The following is a 25703-nucleotide window of genomic DNA, read 5'->3' on the forward strand; positions in this document are numbered from 1 at the left end:
TCACTGCTGTATAGAACTTGATAACATCAACATTACTACAGAGTACAAATGAGAAATAATCTGGGTGAGTATAGGCATCAAAAGTGAGTCAGACATGACAATTGGAAGAAGTGCATCCATTTAGTAGCTGCAAATCCCTTATAATGGATGTCTTTATAAACACAAAAGTGTGATCGGCACATATTTTATTATTTAATTAGTCATACCAGGTGATTATACATCGTTATCATAATTAATGGTGTAAAGATACACACTTGAAAGTACACAAGAGGCAGATGACTGTCATTTAGGAGCCACAGCGACACTGAGGTGGGTCCTCGCAACGGAGTAGGTAACCATGTGTTAGCCACGTATGGCCAATGTGGAGCCAGCAGAGGACAACACATTCCCTGCGAGAGGCCTGCATGGAAGACTTCCACACATTCATAGTCTCCTTAATGACACACAATTTGTTGTGCATGCTGTTATGCCATTCTGTCTCCCAAAACCGGAAAACCCTGCAGTGTAAGAAAGAACGCAGGTCAGCTTCAGTGATGTCTATCTTCAGAAGTGGTTTCCGCGTCACCTGTTTGGCCAGCCTGTCGGCAAGTTCATTGCCAGGGATTCTCACGTGTCCTGGAGTCCACACAAACACCACGGAATGGCAGGTCTGTTCCAGAGCTTAGATGGACTCCTGAATGGATGCTACCAGAGGGAGGTGAGGGTAGCATTGATCGATAGCTTCTAGGCTGCTCAATGAGTCAGTACACAGGAGAAATGACTTGCCAGGGCATGAGTGGATGTACTCAAGAGCACGAGATATGCCCGCCAGCTCTGCAGTGAAAACACTGCAGCCAACTGGCAAGGAGTGCTGCTCAACATGTTCTCCATGAACATATGTGAAGACTACATGACCATCAGCCATTGAGCCATTGGTGTAAACCACTTCAGAGACCTGGAACATGTCAAGAATCGAGAGGAAGTGACAGCAGAGAGTGGTGGGGTTAATGGAGACCTTAGGACCATGCATAAGGTCCAGACGAAGCTGCGGCCGAGGCATACACCATGGAGGTGTACGTGAACGGACCGCAAGTTGAGATGGTAAAGGGAAGGACTCCAGTTCAGAGAGAAGGGACCACACGCAAACCTCAATCATTAGCCCTGATCTGGGCTGCCGAGGCAGGACATGGACTGTCGCGGGCAGGAAAAGGAGACAGTAATTCGGATGCTCAGGGGAACTATGAATGTGTGCTGCGTAACTGGCGAGCAGTTGTGCACGTCTGATCTGCAGTGGAGGGACACCAGCCTCCACCAGTACACTGGTCACTGGACTTGTCCTAAAAGCTCCTGTCACCAATAGAACCTCACAGTGGTGCACAGGGTTGAGTAAATGCAATGCTAAAAGCGCTGCCGAACCATAAACCACACTCCCATAGTCAATTCGGGATTGGACAAGGGCTCTGTAGAGCTGCAGCAGCGTACAGCAATCTGCACCCCAACTGGTGTTGCTCAAGCAATGGAGGGCATTGAGGTGCTGCCAGCACTTCTGCTTTAGCTGACGAAGATGATGGAGCAAAATCAATCGAGTGTCGAAAACCAGTCCTAGGAATTGGCGTGTCTTCACTACAGTGAGTGGATCGTCATTAAGATAAATTGTGGGTTCCGGATGAACGGTATGACGCTGACAGAAGTGCATGACACATGACTTTGCGGCTGAAAACTGGAAGCCATGGGCTCGAGTCCATGACTGCGACTTGTGGATGGCTCCCTGGAGGAGCCGCTCAGCAACAACAATACTGGAGAAGCAGTATAAAATACAGAAGTCGTCTGCATAAAGAGGAGGTGAGACGGAGGGCCTGACAACTGCTGCTAGACAGCTAATGGCCACTAAAAATAGAAAGACACTCAATACAGAGCCCTGCAGGACTCCATTCTCCTGGATATGTATGGAACTATGGGAGTCACCAACTTGGACATGGAAAGTACGGAGCGACAGGAAGTTTTGGATAAAAATCGGGAGTGGACCCCCGAGACCCCACTCATACAATGTGGCAAGGATATGAGATGGCCGAGTCGTGTCGTATGCTTTATGTAAGTCAAAAAAAAGACAGCAATCAGGTGTTGCCATCTGGAAAAGGCTGTTCGGATGGCAGACTCGATGGACACAAGATTATCAGTCATAGAGTGACCCTGGTGGAAGCTGCCCGGACATGGAGCCAGCAAGCCATGTGACTCCAGGACCCAACCTAACCACCGACATACCATACGTTCCAGCAGCTTACAAAAAACGTTGGCGAGGCTGATGGGTTGATAGCTGGAATGATGGTGCTCTCCCACCATTGTGATGGAAAGACGCCATTGCACCAGATCCGGTTGAAGATGATGAGAAGATGTTGCTTGTAGTCAGATGACAGATGTTTAATCATCTGGCTGTGGATGTGACCAGGCCCAGGAGCGGTGTTGTGGCAGTGTGCAAGGGCGCTGAGGAGCTCCCACTCTGTAAATGGGGAGTTATAGGATTCACTGCAGCGTGTAGTGAATGAGAGGACGTTCCCTTGCAGCCACCATTTGAGTGTGCGAAAGGCTGGGGGGTAATTCTCCGACGCAGAGGCTCGAGCAAAGTGCTCAGCAAAGTGCTTGGCAATAGCATTTGCGTCTGTACGTAACTTGCCATTTATGGTAACACCGGGGACAGCTGTTGGGGCCTGGTACCCAAAAAGATGTTCGATCTTTGCCCAGACTTGGGAAGGTGATGTGTGGCACCCAATGGTGGAGATGTATCTCTCCCAACACACCTTCTTCCGTTGTTTGATAAGGGAGTGTACACGGGCGTGGAACCGTTTAAAATCTATGTGGTGCTCCAGGGAAGGGTGCCATTTATGCCTCTGTAGAGCTTGCCGACACTCCTTAAGTGCTTCAGCAACTTCCGGTGACCACCAAGGGACTGCCATACGCCTCGGGCACCCTAAAGAGCGAGGGATTGCGTTTTCTGCCTCAGAAACTATAGTGTGCTCAACCATCACATTGATGTTATTGTATGGAGGAGATTCAGTGGTGACAGCAGAGGTGAAAGTTCCCCAGTCCGCCTTGTTCAAAGGCCATCTGAGCAGGCGTCCATGTGCCTGATGCTGGGGCAGTGACAGGAAGGTGGAGAAGTGGTCACTACCACACAGGTCATCATGTGCTCTCCAGTGGATAGATGGGAGAAGTCCTGGGCTGAAAATTGATAAATCAATGGCCGAGTAATACCATGAGCCACACTGAAACGTGTGGCGGCCCTAATATTTAATAGGCAGAGGTCAAATTGCGTCAGTAAAGTTTCGACATCTCTGCCTCGGCCAGTAAGCTGGTACCACCGAACAAGGGGTTATGGGTACTAAAATCTCCCAGAAGTAGGAAAGGTTTAGGGAGTTGATCAATCAGTGCAGCTAATACATTCAGGGGTACTGCACCATCTGGAGGAACATATACATTGCAGACAGTTATTTCCTGCGTCCTCCTTATTCTGACAGCCACAGCTTCAAGAGGGGTTTGAAGGAGCACATGTTCACTACAGACCGAGTTTAGGACATAAATGCAAACTCCACCTGAGACTCAATTATAGGCGCTACAGTTCCTGTAATATCCCTCATAGCCGTGGAGGGCAGGGTCTGCGTTGCTGGGAACCACGTTTCCTGGAGGGCAATGCAGATAGCAGGTGTAAAGCTTAACAGTTGCCGTAGCTCAGCCAGGCGGTGGAAAAAACTGCCACAATTCCACTGGAGGATGACATTGTGAGACTGGGAAGGCATGGAACATTCAATGAGGCAATTTATACCTCAGAGTCACCTGCTGCCACAGATTTATTGCCTGAGCAGTCTTTACCCATTGTGTTTGAGTGTCTGGTGAGATCTAGGTCCTCAGTGGACACCAAAACCTCCACCCCATCCTCAGCTGCAGGGCTTGTAGGTAGAGGTGGTGTGGGTGCCAACACAATTTCCTTGGTCTTAGGGATTTTCTTTTTGGATTTCTCTCGCTGCTCCTTGGGTTTCCCTGGCTGGGAGGATTTCACTGGCTCAGTCTCCAGGACTGAGGATGAACGTGAAGCCGTATGACCAGCTGCTTTTGGGCTCTTCAGCCACTGGTGGGTGTCGTCTTTCCCACTAGAAGAAACCCGGGAAGGGAGTGACCCAAGGGGCCCCTTCCTAGCGAGACAAGCTGAAGACGACTTACGCTTCTCCGGCTTAGAAGTGGGGATGGATGTCCCCGATGGTTGGGGGGCTGTTGCTCCCGAAGTAGGTGGTGCAGGAGCAACAGGGAGAGAAATGCCCCCCACCATCAAGGGGGCAGGTGTAGTCTTCCAGCTCTGAGAGGTGACCTGGGTTGGCGGAGCTGATGGTGCCAGAACTGTTGTTGTGGGGATGTAACATGATGTCATACGCACAGGATGCAGGTGTTCAAATTTTCTCTTAGCCTCAGTGTAGGTCAGTCTGTCCAGGGTCTTGTACTCCATGATTTTCCTTTCTTTCTGGAGAATCCTGCAGTCGGGCGAGCAAGGCGAATGGTGCTCTCTACAGTTGACATAGATGGGAGGCGTGGCACATGGAGTATTGGGATGTGATGGGCATCCACAATCTCGGCATTTGACCCTGGAAGTACAGCAGGAAGACCTATGGTTGAACTTCCAGCACTTAAAGCACCACATCAGGTGAGGGATATAGGGCTTTACATAATACTGGTAGACCATCACCTTGACCTTCTCGGGAAATATATCACCCTCAAAGGCCAAGATGAAGGCACCAGTGGCAACCTGATTATCCTTCGGATCCCGGTGGACACGCCAGACGAAATGTACACCTCGCTGCTCTAAATTGGCATGCAGCTCATCAGCAGACTGCAAAAGAAGGTCTCTGTGAAATATGATACCCTGGACTATACTTAAGCTCTTATGGGGTGTGATGGTTCCAGAAATATCCCCCAGCTTGTCACAAGTGAGTAACTCCCGTGACTGGGCAGAGGATGATGTTCTGATCAAGACTGACCCAGATCTCATTTTGGACAAGCCCTCCACCTCCCCAAACTTGTCCTCTAAATGCTCAAGAAAAAACTGAGGATTCACCGTCATGAAAGATTCCCCATCAGCTCTCGAACATACAAGGTACCGGGGCGAATAAGATCTGCTGCCATCCGTAGCCTGACGTTCCTCCCATGGTGTGGCCAGGGAGGGGAATGATTTGGGGTCATACATCTGTGCGTTGAATTGAGCTCGTGATCGCTTAGAGACTGCTGGTGTTTCACCACCAGCAAGAGATGATGGATTACACTTCATCATGTGTCATCCGCCTTGATGCCACCCACTCCGATCAGGGGCCGTCCCCATGGGCGCCACACAGCCACAGCATAGGCCACCTGGCAGGATGGCCATTGCCGGGAGTCCTGATGCCCCAGGGGGATGGGCATCTACCCCTTGGCATACGTGGGGAGTTAATGGCGCAGGCATCAGCAGAGCAATCCCTGTGTGGTCAGGGGGCTACAACCAACAGGGTACATGGCGGCCCCACCACAACGGACTGGCTACCATGCTGGATACCAGGCGCAAATAAGTCCATGGTCATCGTTGATGCAGAAATCGGCACTGCATAGTGCATGGCGGAAAACGCACCCAGGAAGGTGTCCTCACCCAAGAGTTGGAGAATGGGCAGGGCTCCAATGCGACGACAAGAAAGTGGGGTAAAGATCTCAATGCACGATTGGCATGATGCACCTTGTAAGGCGCCTTTTCCCAACTGGCTCCCTCTTCGGGAAAATTTTGAAGACTGGAGGTCAAACCCTACAGGGGACCGTCACATGAAGGCCGAAACATGTGAAACTCCTTTTAGTCACCTCGGGCCTATTCTAACCCCCGGACCCGCAGGGGGCATGTTTAGAGTCATCTAGTCTTCAACTCACATGCTCTATATATATATATATATATATATATATATATATATATATATATATATATATGTGTGTGTGTGTGTGTGTGTGTGTGTGTGTGTGTGTGTGTGTGTGTGTGTGTGTGTGTGTGTGTGTGTGTGTGTGTGTCGCGCGCGCGCGTGTGTGTGTGTACATGCACACTCTCACCCAGTCTCACCCATGCCCACTTGTACAATCACATTAGCTCACATCATGGAAGATAGTGTCAAAAAGACTGAGAAAACTAAAACAGAAACTTAGAATTATGTGGGTGGCTGATCACTTAAAATGTGTGGTTAGTAATACTAGACATCTTGCAGGATTGCTAGAGGCTCATTGTGGTGGCAGGTACATGCCTGCATCTGGGTACAAGGATGACACTTTGAACTACTCCTTTAACAATGACTTCAGTCATGTAACTGTTGTCATGTTCATTCAGAACATCTGCACTGCTATCAAAGGATCTCTAGTATCTTTTCTTAATGTATAGCATTGCCACATTTCCTAACTGGGATGATATTTAAAGAAAATCAAGTCAGTAGTAGCTGGTAACACAAAGTCACAATTATCTTGCACACAGTTGATTTGCCAATCTATGTTTACTGAGGCTTTTTTGCTTCTAGTATCATATACTTTCAACCCCATGTGTTTGTGCCATTAATAATGACATAACCTGTACAAAGAATTTTTCCATTCCAGTTTTCATTTACATTTCTATTTAGTTTTATACTAATGGCAACGATTATTTTTGACTTGTATATGGACCAACTAGGATCATGTAACAACTTTAATTCCTTTTTTGAAGCCATTTTGACTATCTTTTGATCATGACTGTCTCAAGAAATATGTAAAGTAGTTTTTTTTTGCTGCTACCAGTCACAAACTTTGTCAACTATTGTATTACTTACTCATTTAACGACATGTTTTGAGGGTTATACCTCATCTTCAAGCTAAATGGCATTACAAAAACAAGTTGTTTTTGTAATGCCATTTAGCCTAAAGATGAGGTATAACCCTTTAAACATGTCACTAAATTAATAAGTAATACAATAGCTGACAAAGTTTGTGACTCGTAGCAGTAAATTAAAAAAAAAAAAAAACTTTACATATTTAATTCCTTTTCTTTATTTGTTGTTTCCTATGTCTCCAGTACTACTCCAGCTTCTTTGCATGTTGTCTTTTCCATTCTTCTTTCCATGTTGTTCTTTCTTCCTAGTTCTTTTCTTGTTTCTGTAAGCCACGCTATTCTCAATTACATTTTCTCTACTTATTTTTATTATCTTCATTTTAATTCCTAATTTTTAGTTGCTCTATCCCTGTTCTTCTCTGTGACTGTTATTATTTTAAGCCTATCATCATATATCACTTCAATACCATTACTTTGTGAGTCCCAGCTCGGCCCTTCTCACATTTGGACCTGCCCTCTGCCCATCTCTGTCCACCGACGTACCTTACCTATCAATCAAGCATTCTCGCTCCTCTCATTTGAACTAAACTAAACTAAACTCCATCCAGATAGGCCTTGGAAGGCCCAACGGTACCAACCGGCCACCGTGCTCCCAACCGTATGTCGGCAACTACTCAATCAAGTAGCTCCTCAGTTTGTGCCTCACAAGGGCTGAGTGCACCCCACTTGCCGACAGCACTCGGCAGACCAGATAGCCACCCATATAGGTCTTAGCCTAGCCCAACAGTGCTTAACTTTGGTGATCTGACGGGAACCAGTGTTACCACTGCGGCAATGCCGTTGGCTCCTTTCATTTGAGCAAATACATAAAAAACCCAGTCTCTCAAATTTTTCCTGTTTTATTGCCTATAACACAATGGATACCTATCTCATAATTAGCCTTTTTTTATTATTTATTTTTTTTTTTTAAGAGAAAAATCTCATTTTTGTCTGCAACACTTCTGTCCACAAAGTTTCTCATTTGTTCATGTTCAGTTAGTGTGTAATGCTAACCTAACCAGTCCTATAAAACTATATTAGCCAGTCACAGTCATGCATGAACTTCCTCTTTACCCCGTAAATTATTTCTTTTCAGTCCTAAATTCCAACATCCCAACTCCCACACTGAATCGCTCACTCTCCAGTAGTGAGACTAACAAGCACAGTGTCATCTCAAGTTCTCCCAGAGTATTTCTCACTTGCAGCATTTCTAATGCTTAGAATTCTTGCCTGAAGATGGCAATGAGTCTGTCAAAATGTCATGGAGAACTTACGACATGACCTGTGCAGACACCGGTAAATACTACAAGTTAACAAGCGCAATTGCACAACAAAGAAACTACCTAACACAAAAACTTCACAATCTCATCTTGGAGTTCTACTACCCACAATCACAATAGCCTACCTGTCTCGCATGGATACCAATCACTTATTGCTGGACTGCTACATTTACTACACTTCAACAGAGTTCCTCTGGAAATCAAAAATTAGAACCCAAACAGATACTAAGAAACTCATGAAAACTGTTTTCAAAAAATTTCAACTCCACAGAAGTTTTAATTCTCCATGAAGGACTCACCCTTAACCTCATATTGAATTTCCATCTATTTATTCTAATCAAAGACTCAATCTCTTCCTCACAGTTCCCACATTTTAGTCAATTCTCTTTCACACGGTTCCCTCATTTTAGTCAATTCTCTTTCACACAGTTCTCACATTTTAGTCAATTCTTCGCAATCATTCAAACAAATCTGAACTTTAATCTCTGCCTCACTAAGTTTGCATGTCCATCCAACTAACAGCCTCCCCTTCTCCCATGCAACTATACAGGGTGATTCGAAAAGAATACCACAACTTTAGGAATTTAAAACTCTGCAACGACAAAAGGCAGAGCTAAGCACTATCTGTCGACGAATTAAGGGAGCTATAAAGTTTCATTTAATTGTACATTTGTTCGCTTGAGGCGCTGTTGACTAGGCGTCAGCGTCAGCTGATGCTAAGATGGCGACCGCTCAACAGAAAGCTTTTTGTGTTATTGAGTACGGCAGAAGTGAATCGACGACAGTTGTTCAGTGTGCATTTCGAACTAAGTATGGTGTTAAACCTCCTGATAGGTGGTGTATTAAACATTGGTATAAACAGTTTACAGAGAATGGGTGTTTGTGCAAAGGGAAAAGTTCTGGACGGCCGAGAACGAGTGATGAAAATGTAGCACACATCCAGCAAGCAGTAACTGGACTACAGTATCTGGAGATGTTAGAGAATTGGCTGTTCCCTCAGCTCGAACAAGAAGCACAACAATTCATATTTCAGCAGGATGGAGCGCCACCACATTGGCACTTATCTGTCCGTAACTACCTGAACGTCAACTACCCGAGGCGATGGATCGGCCGCCAGGCAGCCCGTGACAGAGCACTTCATCACTGGCCTCCAAGAAGCCCTGATCTTACCCCCTGAGATTTTTTCTTATGGGGGTATGTTAAGGATATGGTGTTTCGGCCACCTCTCCCAGCCACCATTGATGATTTGAAACGAGAAATAACAGTAGCTATCCAAACTGTTACGCCTGATATGCTACAGAGAGTGTGGAACGAGTTGGAGTATCGGGTTGATATTGCTCGAGTGTCTGGAGGGGGCCATATTGAATATCTCTGAACTTGTTTTTGAGTGAAAAAAAAAAAACTTTTTAAATACTCTTTGTAATGATGTATAACAGAAGGTTATATTATGTTTCTTTCATTAAATACACATTTTTAAAGTTGTGGTATTCTTTTTGAATCACCCTGTACTTTGGCAGCCTACCAAGTACTTCTAACTTGCTGCTCTTCCCTGGATCCCTAACCAATAGACCAACCTCACATCTACAAAAATAGCTGTTACTCACCATTCAAAACAGTGTCGAAGTAGAACATTCTTACTGAACACGGAGGTTCTGTGCTGGCTATCATACACATTTATCTATAGCCCAGCTACAGTAACCACATCCAAAGAGTCACTTTTGAATTCACCCAGCACTAGAACTTCTCTCTTAGAACTCATTTCCTCCTCACTTTTACCATTCCCCACATTTTCACTCTCTATATGCTTCCTAGGATCAAGAAAACTAAAACACTCGGGAGTCCTAAGGTGACTGGAGAAAGGATCTCTGTCATTGTGGATCAAAACCTTCAACCCATTGGCAGCAAGCTACCACTTTGCATCAAAGACAGGAGCAATTCCTTCAGTGGCTCTGCATAGCCGCCGAGAAGATTTTATCTCAGAATCTTAATTTTTAAGGATAAGTTATTTTACCAGCAACAGTAATATTCTAAATATTTCTGTGTACAAATATGTTAACAACTGAATCATTTTAATCAATGAGAAACATAAAGGCAGTACCCTTCTTGGAAAAAGTAACTTAGCCTGTTAACAACTTTATCTTTCCCATTGCCATCAAATCTGATTTATATGTAAACTATTATTGAAGTATAATCAAAAGCTGTGATAACTCTGAATTCAGAAATTGAGAGAGAGAGAGAGAGAGAGAGAGAGAGAGAGAGAGAAAGAGAGAATAGTTAAGAAACCTAAAAATGACCCTGCACCAACCCTTTCCATCACTTCTGAAATTATGCTACTGATACATTTAAGGTCAACATGTTAAGAAGTGAAGATCAAACTGCAAAATGGCATTTCCTTCTTTTCCACAGTGCAATCCCAACACTATACTTACAAAATGAGCCCAGGGAAAGTTGTCTTCCTGTCATGGCCACAACCAGTTTCCTACAGGAGGAGTAACAAGTCCCAGTACAATGCTTGAAATAAGATTAACACTGTGGTTATCAAACAACTGATACCCACTTATGTGCTTCACACCAGGGCCAGGATGTTCCACCACAATTCCAGTCCGTTCATCGAGACCTGGAGCAAAACATGTTAACAAACTGTGTAACAACTGGACTTGATAAACAACTAATGTAGATACTATGGAATCAGATGTGCTACTGATATACCAAACACTTTAAACTAATTTTTACTGACACATAAAACAATAAAATATATAAGAGAAATTTTAAAAATCTTTATTCAAACTGATTACTAAATTTCTCCTGAATTTTAGCATCCAGTAATATAGAGTCCTTCACAAGGGAAGCAGAATATAATACTTGAGAATCATCTATACAGATTGAAATTAGTAGAGACAGAATTATATGCATTTGCATGTTGCATATGCATTTGCATGTTTCATATGCATTTGCATATTTGGCTCCTGTTCACCGGTTATTGCATATTTTAACTAAAAACTAGTGACGATGCATATTTTTGCTCTATGTTTACAAAATTTTAAAAATTTAGATGTGTGGTCTATAGCTCAATCTAGTTTCGAAGTCTCTCAGATTGACCGTGACATAGAACTTCGTGCAATCACCAATTGAGAGGCCACTGCCTAGTGAAATCACTACAGAAGATGAACAGGAGCAGGCAGACAGAGTCAACACTCCTGCACCCTCGCACCTAGTTAATCCCCTCCACTGTCATACCACACGCGTCTGCAACAATTAAACTACACAAGCTTTTAGTTACATGTCCATTGTTTCAGTTTAGCACACAGTTGAGCGTGTTTACAACGTGTAGTGTGTAACGTGTTGTGCGCCATGCCACCTGAAAAAAGAAACATCATTTTGTGGATAGCTGACCATCCTGGAACATTTACATATGACAGAATTGTTTTATATTGTCAAGTTTGCGGAAAAACATTTTCTGCAAAAAAAGGTTTCAAATAGACCTTCAAGTCAAGACAAGTCTTCATATGATAGGAATGCAGAAGAAAGGACCACAACAACAACTTCTGACAGCAGCAAGTTGCAGTAGCACTAATTTGTCCAAAGGTATCTGAAAAGGCGGTTTAACAAGGATCTAAGTGAAGAATTCATTGCAAGCAATATTCCTCTTCACAAACTTACAAACCCTATCCTCAAAAGCTTCCTGTACAAATATTGCTTAAACCAAATGTACCAGATGAATCAACATTGTGTAAAAATTACATACTGGCAATTTACATAAATGTTCTGCATGAAATATGCAATGAATTCAAGGACAGCATTATCTGGATTTCAGTTGACAAAACTACAGACAATTATGGCCATTACATTGCAAATTTAACTGTTGGTGCTTTAAAAGAAGAGCCTCCTTCTTCCTGTTTTGTGGCCTGCAAAGAACTTGAAAAAGTAAATCATTCTACGATCATCAGATTTGTGAACGAGAGTATTAGAAAAATATTTCCAGAATCTTCTGCAGATGCAGGGTGTTTGTGCTTATTTGAGATGCTGCTCCCTACATGATCAAAGCAGAAAAAGCCCTCTGAGTATTTTATCCCAATTTGATTCATGTGATGTGGTTTGCTAATTGAGTATATTACCATGCTGAAGATATATGTTTCACATTTGTGAATGTAAATAAACCGTTTTCATCCGCAAAGAATGAGTTTCTAAAGGCTCCTGCTCACATCAAGACCTACAAAGAAAAACTACCAAATGCGCTTTGACCTCCCAAACCAATGAACACTTGTTGGGGTACGTGGTTCTAAGCTATGTTGTTTTACAATGAACATTTTGAGGCCATTAGAGGGGCAGTAAATGACTTCGATAGTGCAGAGGCTTCGGCAGCTTGCCAGTGCCAGGAAGTTTTTAATGATTCTGGTATTAAAAAAAAAAGACATTGCTGTGATTAGCACTCATTTTTCCCATATACTTTCAAGTATTAAAAAGCTTGAAACTCAAGGTTTGGCAATGAATGAATATATTCAGGTAATCAATAAAATTATTCTTGTGAACTCCTCATTGCTGGAGGTGTTCCCAAGAAAACTTAGAGAAAAGTTTGAAAACATTTTAAACAATAACCCAGGCTTTGAACCCTTGTGCCAAATTGATAGTTTTATTAATCGGACGGGTGAACTTTTATCAGAAATGATATGTGCCGACCCAAATTCGAATACTACCCAGTTACCTCAGTTGATGCAGAATGGTCCTTTTCTGCTTATAAAAATGTTTTGAGTGATCGAAGGCACAATCTTACCTCTTAACTTTTAGAACAGTACTTGGTAGTTTATGTTTACAATAGTAGAAAAATGTAAAAAAAATTTTAATGAGGCTTTGGTCCAACAGTATTAATTAAAAGTTGACACTGTTCAAAAAAGATCATTACTGTATGTAATTTTTTAAATAAAATATTACAGAGTTTCCAAGTTTGCTCCTCTGTGTGCAATGTATCTTGAAGTTGGTTCTGTATATATTGACTGTTTTTCTGTGACTTACTTGCATCGCATCTGCTTGTCACTGACAACAATGGCAAAGAAGAAACAACTCTTGAAACACAATTTGCATTCCCATTTTGCAAATTTTAGAAAATAATCCCAGAAAGGTCCCCTTCCTAACCTCTACCAGAAAGTATTCAGAAAATAATATCATCATTCTAAATGTACCGATCTTTCGCGTGACCAGCACTCTTCCTTGTAACTGATATGCACAGGTTCGACTTTGACATATAATGCATGCAGTAACTATCATTTTTTTTAATTATTTGATCTTGAATACTACGCACTTTTCATACATTTCTTAGCATTTTTCATGCATATTTTAAGGTTTTTATGATGCATATAAACCAGTATAGAAATTAGGATTCCCATTGCACATATCAGACAAATTTCTCATGGGAGAAAGGCTGTTTGATCCCTTAATACTGTGCTGGCAATAAGCTGGAGACAAGCACTTTCAAATGCTTTATTTGCTACATAATTAATTTCATTTTATGCTAATTAATAACTAATATGACTACACAAACAATGACAATGTTCCTAGAATGAAATTTTCACTCTACAGTGGAGTGTGCGCTGATATGAAACTTCCTGGCAGATTAAAACTGTGTGCCGGACCGAAGCTTGAACTCGGGACCTTTGCCTTTGGCAGGGCAAGTGCTCTACCAACTGAGCTACCCAAGCATGACTCACACCCCATCCTCACAGCTTTAATTCCGCCGCTACCTTGTCTCCTACCTTCTGGCACACAGTTTTAATTTGTCAGGAAGTTCCATATCAGCGTACACTCTGCTGTAGAGTGAAAATTTCATTCTAGAAACATCCCCCAGGCTGTGGCTAAGCCATGTCTCCGCAATATCCTTTCTTCCAGGAGTGCTAGTTCTGCAAGGTTCGCAGGAGAGCTTCTGTGAAGTTTGGAAGCAAGGAGATGAGGTACTGGCGGAATTAAAGCTGTGACGACGGGGCGTGAGTCGTGCTTGGCTAGCTCAGTTGGTAGAGCACTTGCCCACAAAAGGCAAAGGTCCCGAGTTTGAGTCTCAGTCCGGTACACAGTTTTAATCTGCCAGGAAGTTTCAATGACAATATTCTACAGCCTCAATTTTAGATTAATAACCCTTGATTATGTGCAAAAGCAATCTATGAAACACTAACAAGATCACATTGTGTAAAAATAAAGTAATATACAGGGTGTTTCAAAATGAATATATGGGTTTTAAGGTTTGGTAACATTTATTACATTCAACTTATAATTATAAATAACACATCAAATGAAAGAGCAATGCGATCAGATTTGTTTGTATATCCATGCGCAACGGGAACAGTATGGAACGACCAAGAATGAATGAAAAACATCTTGAATGAGTGAGAGTCTGTCATGCGTAGTCCCAAGAAATCGGTTCACCCTTGTCATTCACAGTTGTTACAAGCTGTAAAGCCTACATACCATCGTTTGCGTGCCAGCTTCACAAACGAAATTTTGCTGCATGAGATGAAGATTTTCTGGGTCGTGTCGTCTTCAGTGTTGAATCAACATTTCACCTAAATGGAAATGTGAACACATGTAATGTGTGTATCTGGGGGTAAGCAAATCCCCATTAGATGGTACAGTTGCAACAACACTCCTCTTGACTTTTTCGGTAAAGCAACTGTAACTGGTGTTTCTCAGCAACAAAATCGTGCACCATCTCACTAGCATAACTCAGCACGTGACTGGTTAAATGACGTTGTACCCGACCACTGGATTGGCCGCAAGGCACTGGATGATAGATCTAGTTTTATATGATCTTCATGTTCACACACAATCTGACCCCATGCAATTTTTGCCTTTTGGGGTTCGTAAAGGATGATGTGTATATGTCTCCACTACCAGGTGATCTATCTGACTTCATAAACAGCGCTGTTACAACAATTACTATAGACATAGTGATCAAGGTTTTGGAAAAACTTGTCTATCGACTCAATGTGTGACAATGGTGCTCACACTGAACACTTTTAAGAAAAACTGTTATACTTGCTCTTTCATTTGATGTATTATTTCTAATTGTAAGTTAAATGTAATAAATGCTACAATTCCTTAAAAACCCTATATTCATTTTGAAACAGCCTGTATAATAAAGTATGTCTACCATCAAACTATTTTATTTCCATTCACAAAAAAATACATCTCTATTATTAAATGAATTGCAGAACTCCATCTTTCTGTAAGTAATACTCGAAGAAGATTTTTTATTTACCAATCAATGAGACTGAAACACATCAAACAATTCCCCCTTCCTCCATCCTGTCAGCCCCGCTCAATATATGTCCCCATGTCGTCTTCAGCGTATGCTGCTTCCCACTGGCTGCTACTATCGTGCCAGCCCATACGGACAAGTCGTTTTGCACACAGCAAATGGGAAGAGGATAGTTGAAGTTGAACAAAGATGACACTTTGTATGTACCAGACAATTCAAGCACTTTGCAGATGTTGGGATAGGCAGTCACTAAGTTAAGAATTCATGAATTTTACACGGAAAATTAAACTAAGGGTAGTGGAGGGACTATCCACAGAACTGATTCTGGGGTCTCGTTTAATTAAGAGCATAAGGCCAATTCTAATTCGGCACACAGTCACTTCATCTTCCAATTTTCTAGGAACAGGACATTCTCATTTTGACCACATTTTGATGTACCTGTAGCTGTGGTACACCAGTGTGAAGGGGGAGTTGGTGTGGTGCAACTAGACATTTATTACCAAGTCAGATGGCAGAATTACGGCAATTGTTCAGTGAATTTGATGATGTGCTGACTGTTAAATTAGAGCTTAATAACTTAATTAAATACTACTCTGAAGTGACAGAGAGTGCCAGTGAAGCAAATGCAATATCATTGTCGCCACTGCACATGAAAAAATTAAAAAGGTTAATCTATAGTTGTTGGGGCAAGGAGTTATCAGCCCTTTCACATTGTCATATTCAGCATCCATTTTTCTTGTGCCAAAACCATCTGCCACATCAAGGCTTGTAGTAGATTATAGGGAACTTAATAAGAAGGTTGTCCTTTGAGTCAAACCACTATCAGACAAGCATACATTTTGGCTGGCTCGCAGATACAGGTGTTTTCGCAACTTTCAATCTGAATCAGGCATATTATAAAATTCCTGTAGCTGAGAAATTGAAGTGCAATAGTGTTTGCCATTGATTAGAACTTATTTGAGTCTATTTGGGTGCCATTCAGGATCACAACTTCCATCGCTATTTTATCCCAGCTCTTACACACATTGTTTTCAGATATCAAGTTCAAATTTGTGTACCATTAGCTTGATAATTTGGTTATTTTTAGTAAGAATTGGTAGGAACATAAGGAACACTTCAGAAGAGTTTTCACATGCCTTACAAAGATGGGATTCATAGATAAACCCAAAAAGGTAAAGGTTGAATTTTCTGATTTGTCATTTCTTGGGGGTATTGTTTTGCCGGGAGAAGTGGGGGTTGATCTGGAATGTACTAAGGTTATTAGAGAATGTGTTGCACCAAGAAATGCCAAGGACATGGCAATATTTCTCAGGATGGTTAATTTTTTCTAGAAAATTTGTGCTGCATTTTGTGCAGTTGGGTTGTCCACTGACTGAATTAAAGAAACAAGGTTGCAAATTTGAATGGGGTGAGTACCAACAAGCTGCATTTGAAGTGTTAAAGGAGGCCTTAATAGAGGCTCCTCTTTTTGCCATACCATACTTCACTGTACCAACTGATGCCTCGATGGTAGGAGTACTGCTTCAAGAATATCCAGAGAGGAGAAAACCAGTACCATATGCCTCTAGAGGGGTATCTCCATTTGAGAAGAAGTGTTCTATTTATGGACTTGAAGCCTTAGCAGAAATTTAGATTCTAAATAGACCACAAACCCTTTCAGTTACAGATGGACAATCAGACACTTAACTGTGTGTTGGCACACCTAGATGCACAAGCTGAATTTCCACATAGATCACATGAATTTCAGCTTTTCAATCTGAAATCAGACAGGCAAGAGGAGCCGACAACGTCACTGAGGATGGACTCTCATGTTTCAGGGGTATTCGGAAGAAAAGTAATTGACCAGAACTGATTGGTAAACAATATGGGGTGAATCCTATATTGAATCCTACATATGTTCAATGATATAGGCAAGTGTAAAAAATAGGATGTGTCCTTAACAGCAATCAGACAGAGAGTAGAACATGGGGCAGTGGACTGGCTGTATTTGATAAATGGCACACTGTATTGTAATACAAGGGGTAGCAATCGGCCCAGGATCGTGGTGCTCACGGAAGTAGCACCTATGTTATTTGTCTATTATCACAAGTCATCAGTGGGTGGACTCTTGGGCATCTATAAAAAATGTGCCAAAATCCACAGGGAATTCATATGGAAAGGAATGGATGGTGCAGGCATGCAAGATATGTTAAATTAGTAAACCTCCTCAGGATATGACACAAAGCACGTTGGTCTCAAAGCTGGTAGAAAGACCTCTGTTTCCTGCATTGATGCCTTTTCAAGATTCTCTTGCTGTTTCCTACCAGAGTGGCAATCACACAATCTGTGATATACTGCTTGAAGAGTTTTTAGTACCTTTGGTTCTTACCATGTTTTAGTTTCTGATAATGCCAAGGCATTTACCTCCAGAGTCTTTAAGGAATTTTGTTCTGGAATAGGAACTAGGCATTCAACTACGATTCCATATTACCCAAACCCATTGTCTGATGAAAGAGTGAACCACAATCTGAAGACAGCATTCATTGCACATCATCATTCAGGTTACATACTGGGATGAGACTCTAGAATGGTTTATGTACACCTTTAACACAGCAAAGCACGAGACACGTAGAGACACACTGGCAGGATTAATGTTTGCTTCTATGACTAACTCCATACTGCCTAATTTGTGGTCAATCAAAAAGATTGATTGTCCAGTTTGGTATCATCTATGGAAATCAGGCAGAGGTGGCCCAGAAGAATATTTTGGCTGCCCAAGAACTATGTTCTCACAAATACAACCAGGGAAAAACTCCCTTCCATTTAGAAAGTGGGTCCTGATGCACACCAGGAACTTTGATAAGATGGGTAGAGCAGAGGCTAAGCTGATAGGAAAGCTGCTGCAATGGTTTAAGGAGCTTTTTGTAATTATTCAGTTTCTGACACCAGTCACAGAAATGATTAGGGATGTAACAGTGCCAAGGGAGGACACATGTCTCACAACTTAAAACCAGCCTATGACCTATATTAAATGTTGCAACACATGTGGTTTGGTTAAGTTTGCCACAAGTTGTTTATACATCTTTATTGTGTTACAATATTTTGGATTCTCTTGCAGGAGAGGAGAGAAGACTTTTTTATTTCACACTTTATTGTGTTTTATGGGCAAAAAGGCCAAACATTATGAGTTGTAAACTGTTCTGTTACTGGCCCCAATTTTGCTGTCACTGGGTTGGTATCTAATATCAGATCGGCTTACTATTGTACTGAAAGTAATTGTAATTACTCTACATTTGTTTGGTGCTCACTTTCTCAAGAACTGTAGATGGGCAAGCTACTTGAGTTCACTGTTGTTCATTTTTTTATTTTTCTAAATTGTTGAAGAATTTTGCTGTGTTTAATAAATGTTTATAGCTATAACAAGCTCACATCTGCACAACCTCCAGGCCAGACCCCACTCCATTCAAGCCCTACACTACAATGGTATTGGAGAATCAACTCTTGGCTGCAGCTTGTCCTCTTAACTAGGGGGAACTCTGTCTTCATACACAAGATACTTTAACCTCATGAGTTATCAATCCCTTGACCTTCTCCTCCTCATTTTAACACACATTTCTTTTAGGGTAAAACATGACTCAAAGTGTTGTAGGAACATCTTTAAGAAATAGTTAACTTTTCGATCCACACTGTCTACCTTATAATCTCTTATCAGCATCCTTCCCGCAATTTCTCTCTTAATTCTGTGACTGACTCACTTTTTATGATCCTGTGATACAGTATGTTTATTCTACGATACGAACCTAACGTGTCAGTTTACTTTGTTGTTAACCTTTAATCATTATCGTTAAAGAACAGAATGGCAATTGATTATACAGTTGAATCACTGCAATCTTTAAAAACAAAGTGCCAATGGCTGTTGTGCTATCTCCTTCAATCACCACAAGGAATTTTACTGTGGAATATAACTCAAAGCTGGACACCAACAACTCCAGTTACCCTTCATCAACACTATCTGATAGAAAATCAACATTTATGTCTTCACAAACAATAATTCTCCAGTTAGGTCTGTGTCACCTTATTAAAATGATCTGTAACTGCCTTATGAAGCTTATGATATTTCCCAATGAAGGCCTGTAAACTGTCAGTACTATATAAGCTTGTGTGTTTTCCGATTCATTGTTGTGAACAACTATAAGAGTTACTGAACACAGTTTTATAAATCTAAAAGATCTGTGAATTACTCCACTTTTTTCATATTTATCCACCTGGTCCCTTTCCTCTTATTGGTTCTATAGCAATACAAAATTAGATTGCATCTATCAAGATGTATTTTTTCATGTTTTAGTGCATTCCATGTGAGGTTTTTGTTTCATTGGCCCATTATTTCTTTTTTGTATGGGGATATTAGAAGTTTATCCTTTTATTAATGAGGTTTCTGATATTTAGATGATGTTTTCTTTAAAACCCATGACCTTGTCCAAGGTGCAATATTCTGGTTTGCTTGGTATCCCGGCCCGTGACAATGAAGACCCGCCAGGCAGTATGGACATCAACGATGGTTGCTAGGTGGTACTGCTGCAATTGCAGGGGCTGCAGTTGCTGATATGTGCTTCCATAGGCCATACCTGTCAAGCCGGCCTGTCAGGGCTTGCAGCTACCTTTTAAAGCCAGCAGTGCAGCCACTCCATCCATCAGTTGTGATTTCTCTGTATTACCATATAGATCTTATTAACATTGTTATATTGGTTCTGAACTCACTACATCTAAATATTTGACCTTAATTTGCTCTCTGGATTTGTTATTCTGTCATGCTGTCTCCATTGTCTGTTGTTCTCTCAGGCCGTCCACCTGTTTTTCTCGGTCAACTCGCTGTTGACTCTCTTGGCCAGTTGGCCAGCCACCGCTGGTTTCTGGACTTGTCTGATTCTGGTCCCTATAACTGGTGATGAGGATGGGATGGTCAGTGGCATTTCATGGACGCCAAGATCATGCAACTCGTGGACCATCAACAGCAACACCAGCAGCTGCTTTCACAACAGCAGTTGTACAGCAATTTCAGCAACAGCAATAGCAATTCCAACAACTTTTGTCAGATTGCTTACTGGTTTAGGGTCCCCAAACTATCCAAGCTGTGGTCACTTCCCAGTTGGAGTGATGCCCACCCACATTTCCCCATGTAAAAGAGGATTGGGGTAATGTATCTGCAATGGATGAAACAGCACTTCACCACTATTCAGGTTTCACTTGACACTTGCAAACAATTGTTCTTGCTTTCTTGGACTTCTTGGGGGCGTTTTTCTTGGTAAAGAAGTTGGCTCCACTCTCGAATGCATTTGTTGCTGTCCAATTATCATTCGCAATGATTCCAGGTGACTGCATCATCCTCAAGTTCCATGAATACCGCAAGCTGCTTGGTTAGTTGCACCACTCACAGGTAATGGGTTTGCAAGGGTTGAATAGAAGCTGCAATTTCACTTGTACAAACCTAGCTTGCAAAACTTCTTATGCTGGTTCAGTGATCCAAGAAAACTATAAGCTCCTGATCTGTAAGTTCACAATGCAGCCCTCAAACTGGACAGCCCTATGTTAGAGGATATTTCAAAAATCAAACAATCTTTTGAGATTGCACAGGTTGAGTATATGTTGCAATTTCACTTGTACAATCCAAACTTGCAAAACTTCATATGCTGATTCAATGATCCGCAATTTTGTAGTCAAATTGGCTCCTGCTGCAAGTTCACACTGCAGCCCTCAGACTGGAAAACCCTTCCTTAAAGGATATTTTGAAAATCACACCATCTTTTGCAGTTGCACAGGCTGCAAAAAAAAGTCTCATGCTTTGATCTCAGGTAGCGCAGCCACTGCTTCAGGGGCAGTATTCTCATAAGTCTATTTCCCACCAGCGGTAGACTGATTATTGGTTTTAGTCATCTCTATGGCCTCTGAACAGCCTGTCACTCGCTGTTGCAGTAGTGGGATCTCCTGTCGTGCCCTGATTGCTTCATGGCACACCCCCATGGGGACTGTCCAGACTGATTGGCACACTGCACTTGTTGTTGGGAGAGATGGGCACCTGCACACTGTTTGTAATCAACCATCAGCATAGTTTGATGGATGACCCCCCCCCCCCCCTGGCTTCATAGGACAGCGTATGAACTTCAAAGAGCGGTTTTTCTCTGGAGTCAGTTCACAGCCAATGCTAGGTACAGAAAACTCTTACAGTTGATGACTGTGTTTCTTGTTGATAATCACCCAGCTGGAAACATTTTTGGTTTCAATGCCTTCTCACTATTTTGGTTCTCCATCAGTGATGAGATTTGAGTCATCTCTGACCCAGTTCCCTTCCAGGAGCTCGACAAGCTCTCTATAGCCTTCGTGCCTCTGTTTGAACCTGGCTTAGGGTGCCCCACAGAGTTCCACACCCATATCTCTCTTACATCTGGGTGCTGTGTCTGTTTCTGCCAGATGCAACCTCTTCCTATCTCTCTATTGACAGCCATCAAGCAAGAACTTGATCATCTCTGCATGGATGGGGTAATTGAACCTGTCAAAACCAGTGCTTGGGCCACACCCCTGGTGGTGGTCAAGAAACCTAAAAATGATGATCAATTCTCAGGCACAAATGAAAACCTAACCATCCTGCATCTGGAGGGCCTCCTTGTGAAAGGTGCATATTTTTCCAAGACAGACTTTGATTATGTACATTTGCAGATCCCTCAGAATGAGGAATTGCAGTACATTATGGTCATCAACACTCCCTTTGGCTTTTACAAGTCCAGGTGCTTGCTCTTTGGGATGTCTTTTGCTCCAGCAATTTTCCAGGGATACCTGAAACAGTTAACTGGTCCACCCCTGTCCATGACAATAGGCCAGCGGAGCTCCTCCAGTCCACTTCTTGTTCTCTCACAACTCGCTGTCAACACTCTCAGCCAGTCGTCCAGCAAGTACTAGTTCCGCAGTCATTGCCAGACTTGTACAATTCTGGTCACTATAGTTTGCTTGTAGTGTTTCAAGAGAAACTACCTTTATACTGAAGCTCTTTCTTTAGGGTGAATTCACAATAAAAAATTCTTGCAAAACATTGGAAATCATTACGATAGGATGCAAATTGCTTTGATCAGCCTGGATACATTCGGTAATAAGCCATGCCTCTTACTAGTACCATTAAAATGCAAACCATTTCATGAAGGATGCAATCAGAAGGATGACGCATCAGTCACATCAATGTGAGTTTGTCCCCTTTTTCTGAACAATATTCAAAGCTCTGAATCAACAAATTCAACAGCCTGCTTCATCAAGAGCTTATCACAACACTCAAAGAGTGACAAGATCTTCACACCAGTGTAAGGAGCATTATCAGCTCCGAATCTCATCCTCAGATGAAGAATTCAAATTATGGTCCAAACTGTTGCCTGCATCCCTATTATCATTACAATCTTCTGCTCCAATTTACTTTCTCAAAGAGCCTAAATCAGGGGTGACATTGCTGAGCCCTACACTGAGCTTAAAAATACTAGCTACTTGGTAGTTATATCCTGAAGAACTCTGTACCCATTTCTGACAATCCTCCTGGGACTACTACATCTTATGTCCCATACTGTCTGGCTGTTTCTGAACTTGTTGAATTTTCTGTATCCTTTTGTCAAAGCAATGTAGCCATTGGAAATAGTTACTATGATCTTGGACGTGAAAAATTTCTTAGAACATTTCACTGATTGGAAAGGTCTGACACTAATCAAATCTTCTAATCTACCCTTAAACTCACTGCTGCACTATACAGCTTGCAATTATGTTAACTCTTATTATACTACTGCCAAATCAGCTCACAGTTTAAAGATAAGGTGCTGTTTCTCCAATACTGTCATAAAGCACCTCCAGAAATGGCAAGTATCTTCAGCATTTATGTTGTATTACAATATCTGACATGAAAATAATGTTGACATTTCTCACACTGATTGTTCTTGGTGATTCTGTGGCAATTTGCACACTTGTCCAGTTTTCAGTGAAAGACAATGATTTAAGGATTTGTAAATCTGATTCTTTCATAAAACATTTTGTATATGAGAACTGTTCACAGAAAACTGTGTTATGTAATTTCAATGTAACTTTTAAGCCCAAGTATTTTGAGCAATGAAATTTAATTATGAGAAAAAATGAAAATTATTCACAAAGATAACTTTGCTTACAAAATAAAATTAAAATGATTTATCAAAGAAAAAGTTGATACAATTTCTAAGAGCAAAATTGCTGATCTAAAGAATAAAAAAATGGTTCAAATGTCTCTGAGCACTAGGGGACTTAACATCTGAGGCCATCAGTCCCCTAGACTTAGAACTACTTAAATCTAACTAACCTAAGGACATCACACACATTTCCGCACTGAAGTGCCTAGAACAGCTCGGCCATCACGGCCGGCAATCTAAAGAACTGATAAATGAATATTATAGGTAGATGAAAATGCTCACTGTGACAGAAACAATGGTTACTTTAATTTACAGTCACTTCACAATCAAGATAAATCACAAATAATATTTCTGTTAAATTATGTACATCTAATAGTTTTGAGAACATTAAAGTGACACAAAACCTGTAAATCCATAAAAAACTAACATTTTCATCAATTAAAAACTAAATCTTAGCCTCCGTTGTTGATGTAATGTATTTCATCAGCGCAACATGCATTTCACTGATTTTTCTATAACTGAAAATGCACTAAGTTTAACTTTTGTGATTTCTATTGTGTTCATCAGTGTGTATGTAATAAGTGACTGAAATGGACAGTGTTACTGCACCTTGTGCCAGTTGCAAGGTAGATTGTATCATTTGCTTCCTGCAAGCAAAAGTAGTAAATGCCATTGAGATTGGCTGTTAATTGTGTCATGTGTATGGAATGAGGTTATGAGTGGTGTTGTTGCTTGAGGAAGATAATCAGATATGACTGATGCATCTGTGTAACTTGTTCATGAAATTTTGCACACTTAACATTAGTTCACAGTTGCCACACTTTCTGAAAATAAGCCTCAAGTTTCAAGGACAACCCTTTTTAGCACTGTTACAGAGATGTTATTTAACAAAATTGAAAGAATGAATTCAATCTTGAGTTTCCTTCTACCCTATCATGTAGAGGGAGGGGAAATTATGAACAGAATTGTGACTGGGGACAAGACAGGGTTACTATGCATGACTTCCATAACTGAGGAACATTTCAAAGTGGATGCACACTCGTTCTCTTAAAAAAAAAAAAAAAAAAAAATAAACATTTACTGAGATCATAAAGGGATTTTGATAACAGATTCCAAGAGAGTAGTGAGTGAGAACATTGAGAGATGACAGCTTTATTATGAGACTCTTAAGAAACAAAAAAAGTCAATCCAAAACAAATGGCATGGGACAACTACCAAAGGAATCATTCTTATTCACAACACACCCCATACTGCAAATTGAATAAAAGAAAAACTCAGACTTTTTGACTTCAAGATTTCTCAACATCCTCCCAACTGTTTGGCCCTCCATCTTTTTCCCAAAATGAAAGATTGGCTGGCTACTCAACATTTCATAGATTGGCTGGCTACTCAACACTTCACAACTGACAATGAGCTCATAGATGCTGTCAACAACTAGCTGGAGCACCAGACAGTGCCATTCTTTGATGACGAGATTAAGAAGCAGGTGTCAAAGTATGACAAATGTTTGACTTTGGGGGTAACTATGTGGAGAAGTAGTGTGAGCAAGTATACAAAAATTATCTACTTTTTCTTTTTTTAATATCGATCAGAGGATAAGTTATGAATAGCTCTTATATTAACTAGTCTACTCTGAATAGTATTTCAATAACAAGAAAATTATCCTACTGCAACAACTGTCAGATAAAATTACATCACCCATTTGCATGTTACATTTTCACTATAAAATTTTAAAGAGGTGCTTCCTACCTTGTGGCAGATTACATAGTTACACAGTCTTTCATAGTATATCTGAATCATAATATGGATTCAAAAGAAGCTAAACTATCCAGGACACTATAGATCATATAAGTAATTAGAAGTGCCAGTAAATATAGCCTTGTTTTTCCTGCATATATGAGGAAGGATTGGAAAGTAAAGCACAATAATTATTTTCTCATCTAGTACTGCCGCTGGAATGTTGAAATTTCATGATGATGTAGTTTGAAGTTTGTGTTACAGAGGGTATTTTGTTTTCATGTGCAGCTCTAGCAAGAGAAGCCTGAACTATGAAACAGACATGACACGGAAGTTACTGTCATCAACTTGTGAAGATCAGCAAAGTATAGTTCAATATTTGCGGGCCAAAGGATGTAAACTGAGTGAAATTCATAGTGACA

General features: G+C 41.3%; 1 protein-coding gene and 1 pseudogene across 2 annotated transcripts in view; both read right to left on the reverse strand.

The window, feature by feature from the left end:
- Positions 1 to 25703, reverse strand: part of LOC126252047 (transmembrane protein 19) — an 88158-nt gene that overhangs the window by 21218 nt on the left and 41237 nt on the right. For both annotated transcript variants that reach the window (XM_049952843.1, XM_049952842.1), the window contains exon 7: positions 10569 to 10756. In XM_049952843.1, the coding sequence (XP_049808800.1) occupies positions 10599 to 10756 (158 nt within the window). In that variant the 3' untranslated portion in view covers positions 10569 to 10598. The remainder of the gene's footprint in view (positions 1 to 10568; positions 10757 to 25703) is intronic.
- Positions 7548 to 7665, reverse strand: LOC126253773 (5S ribosomal RNA; annotated as a pseudogene).

This window comes from Schistocerca nitens, chromosome 4, assembly GCF_023898315.1.
Source record: "Schistocerca nitens isolate TAMUIC-IGC-003100 chromosome 4, iqSchNite1.1, whole genome shotgun sequence".
In the NCBI taxonomy this organism is placed as follows: Eukaryota; Metazoa; Arthropoda; class Insecta; order Orthoptera; family Acrididae; genus Schistocerca; species Schistocerca nitens.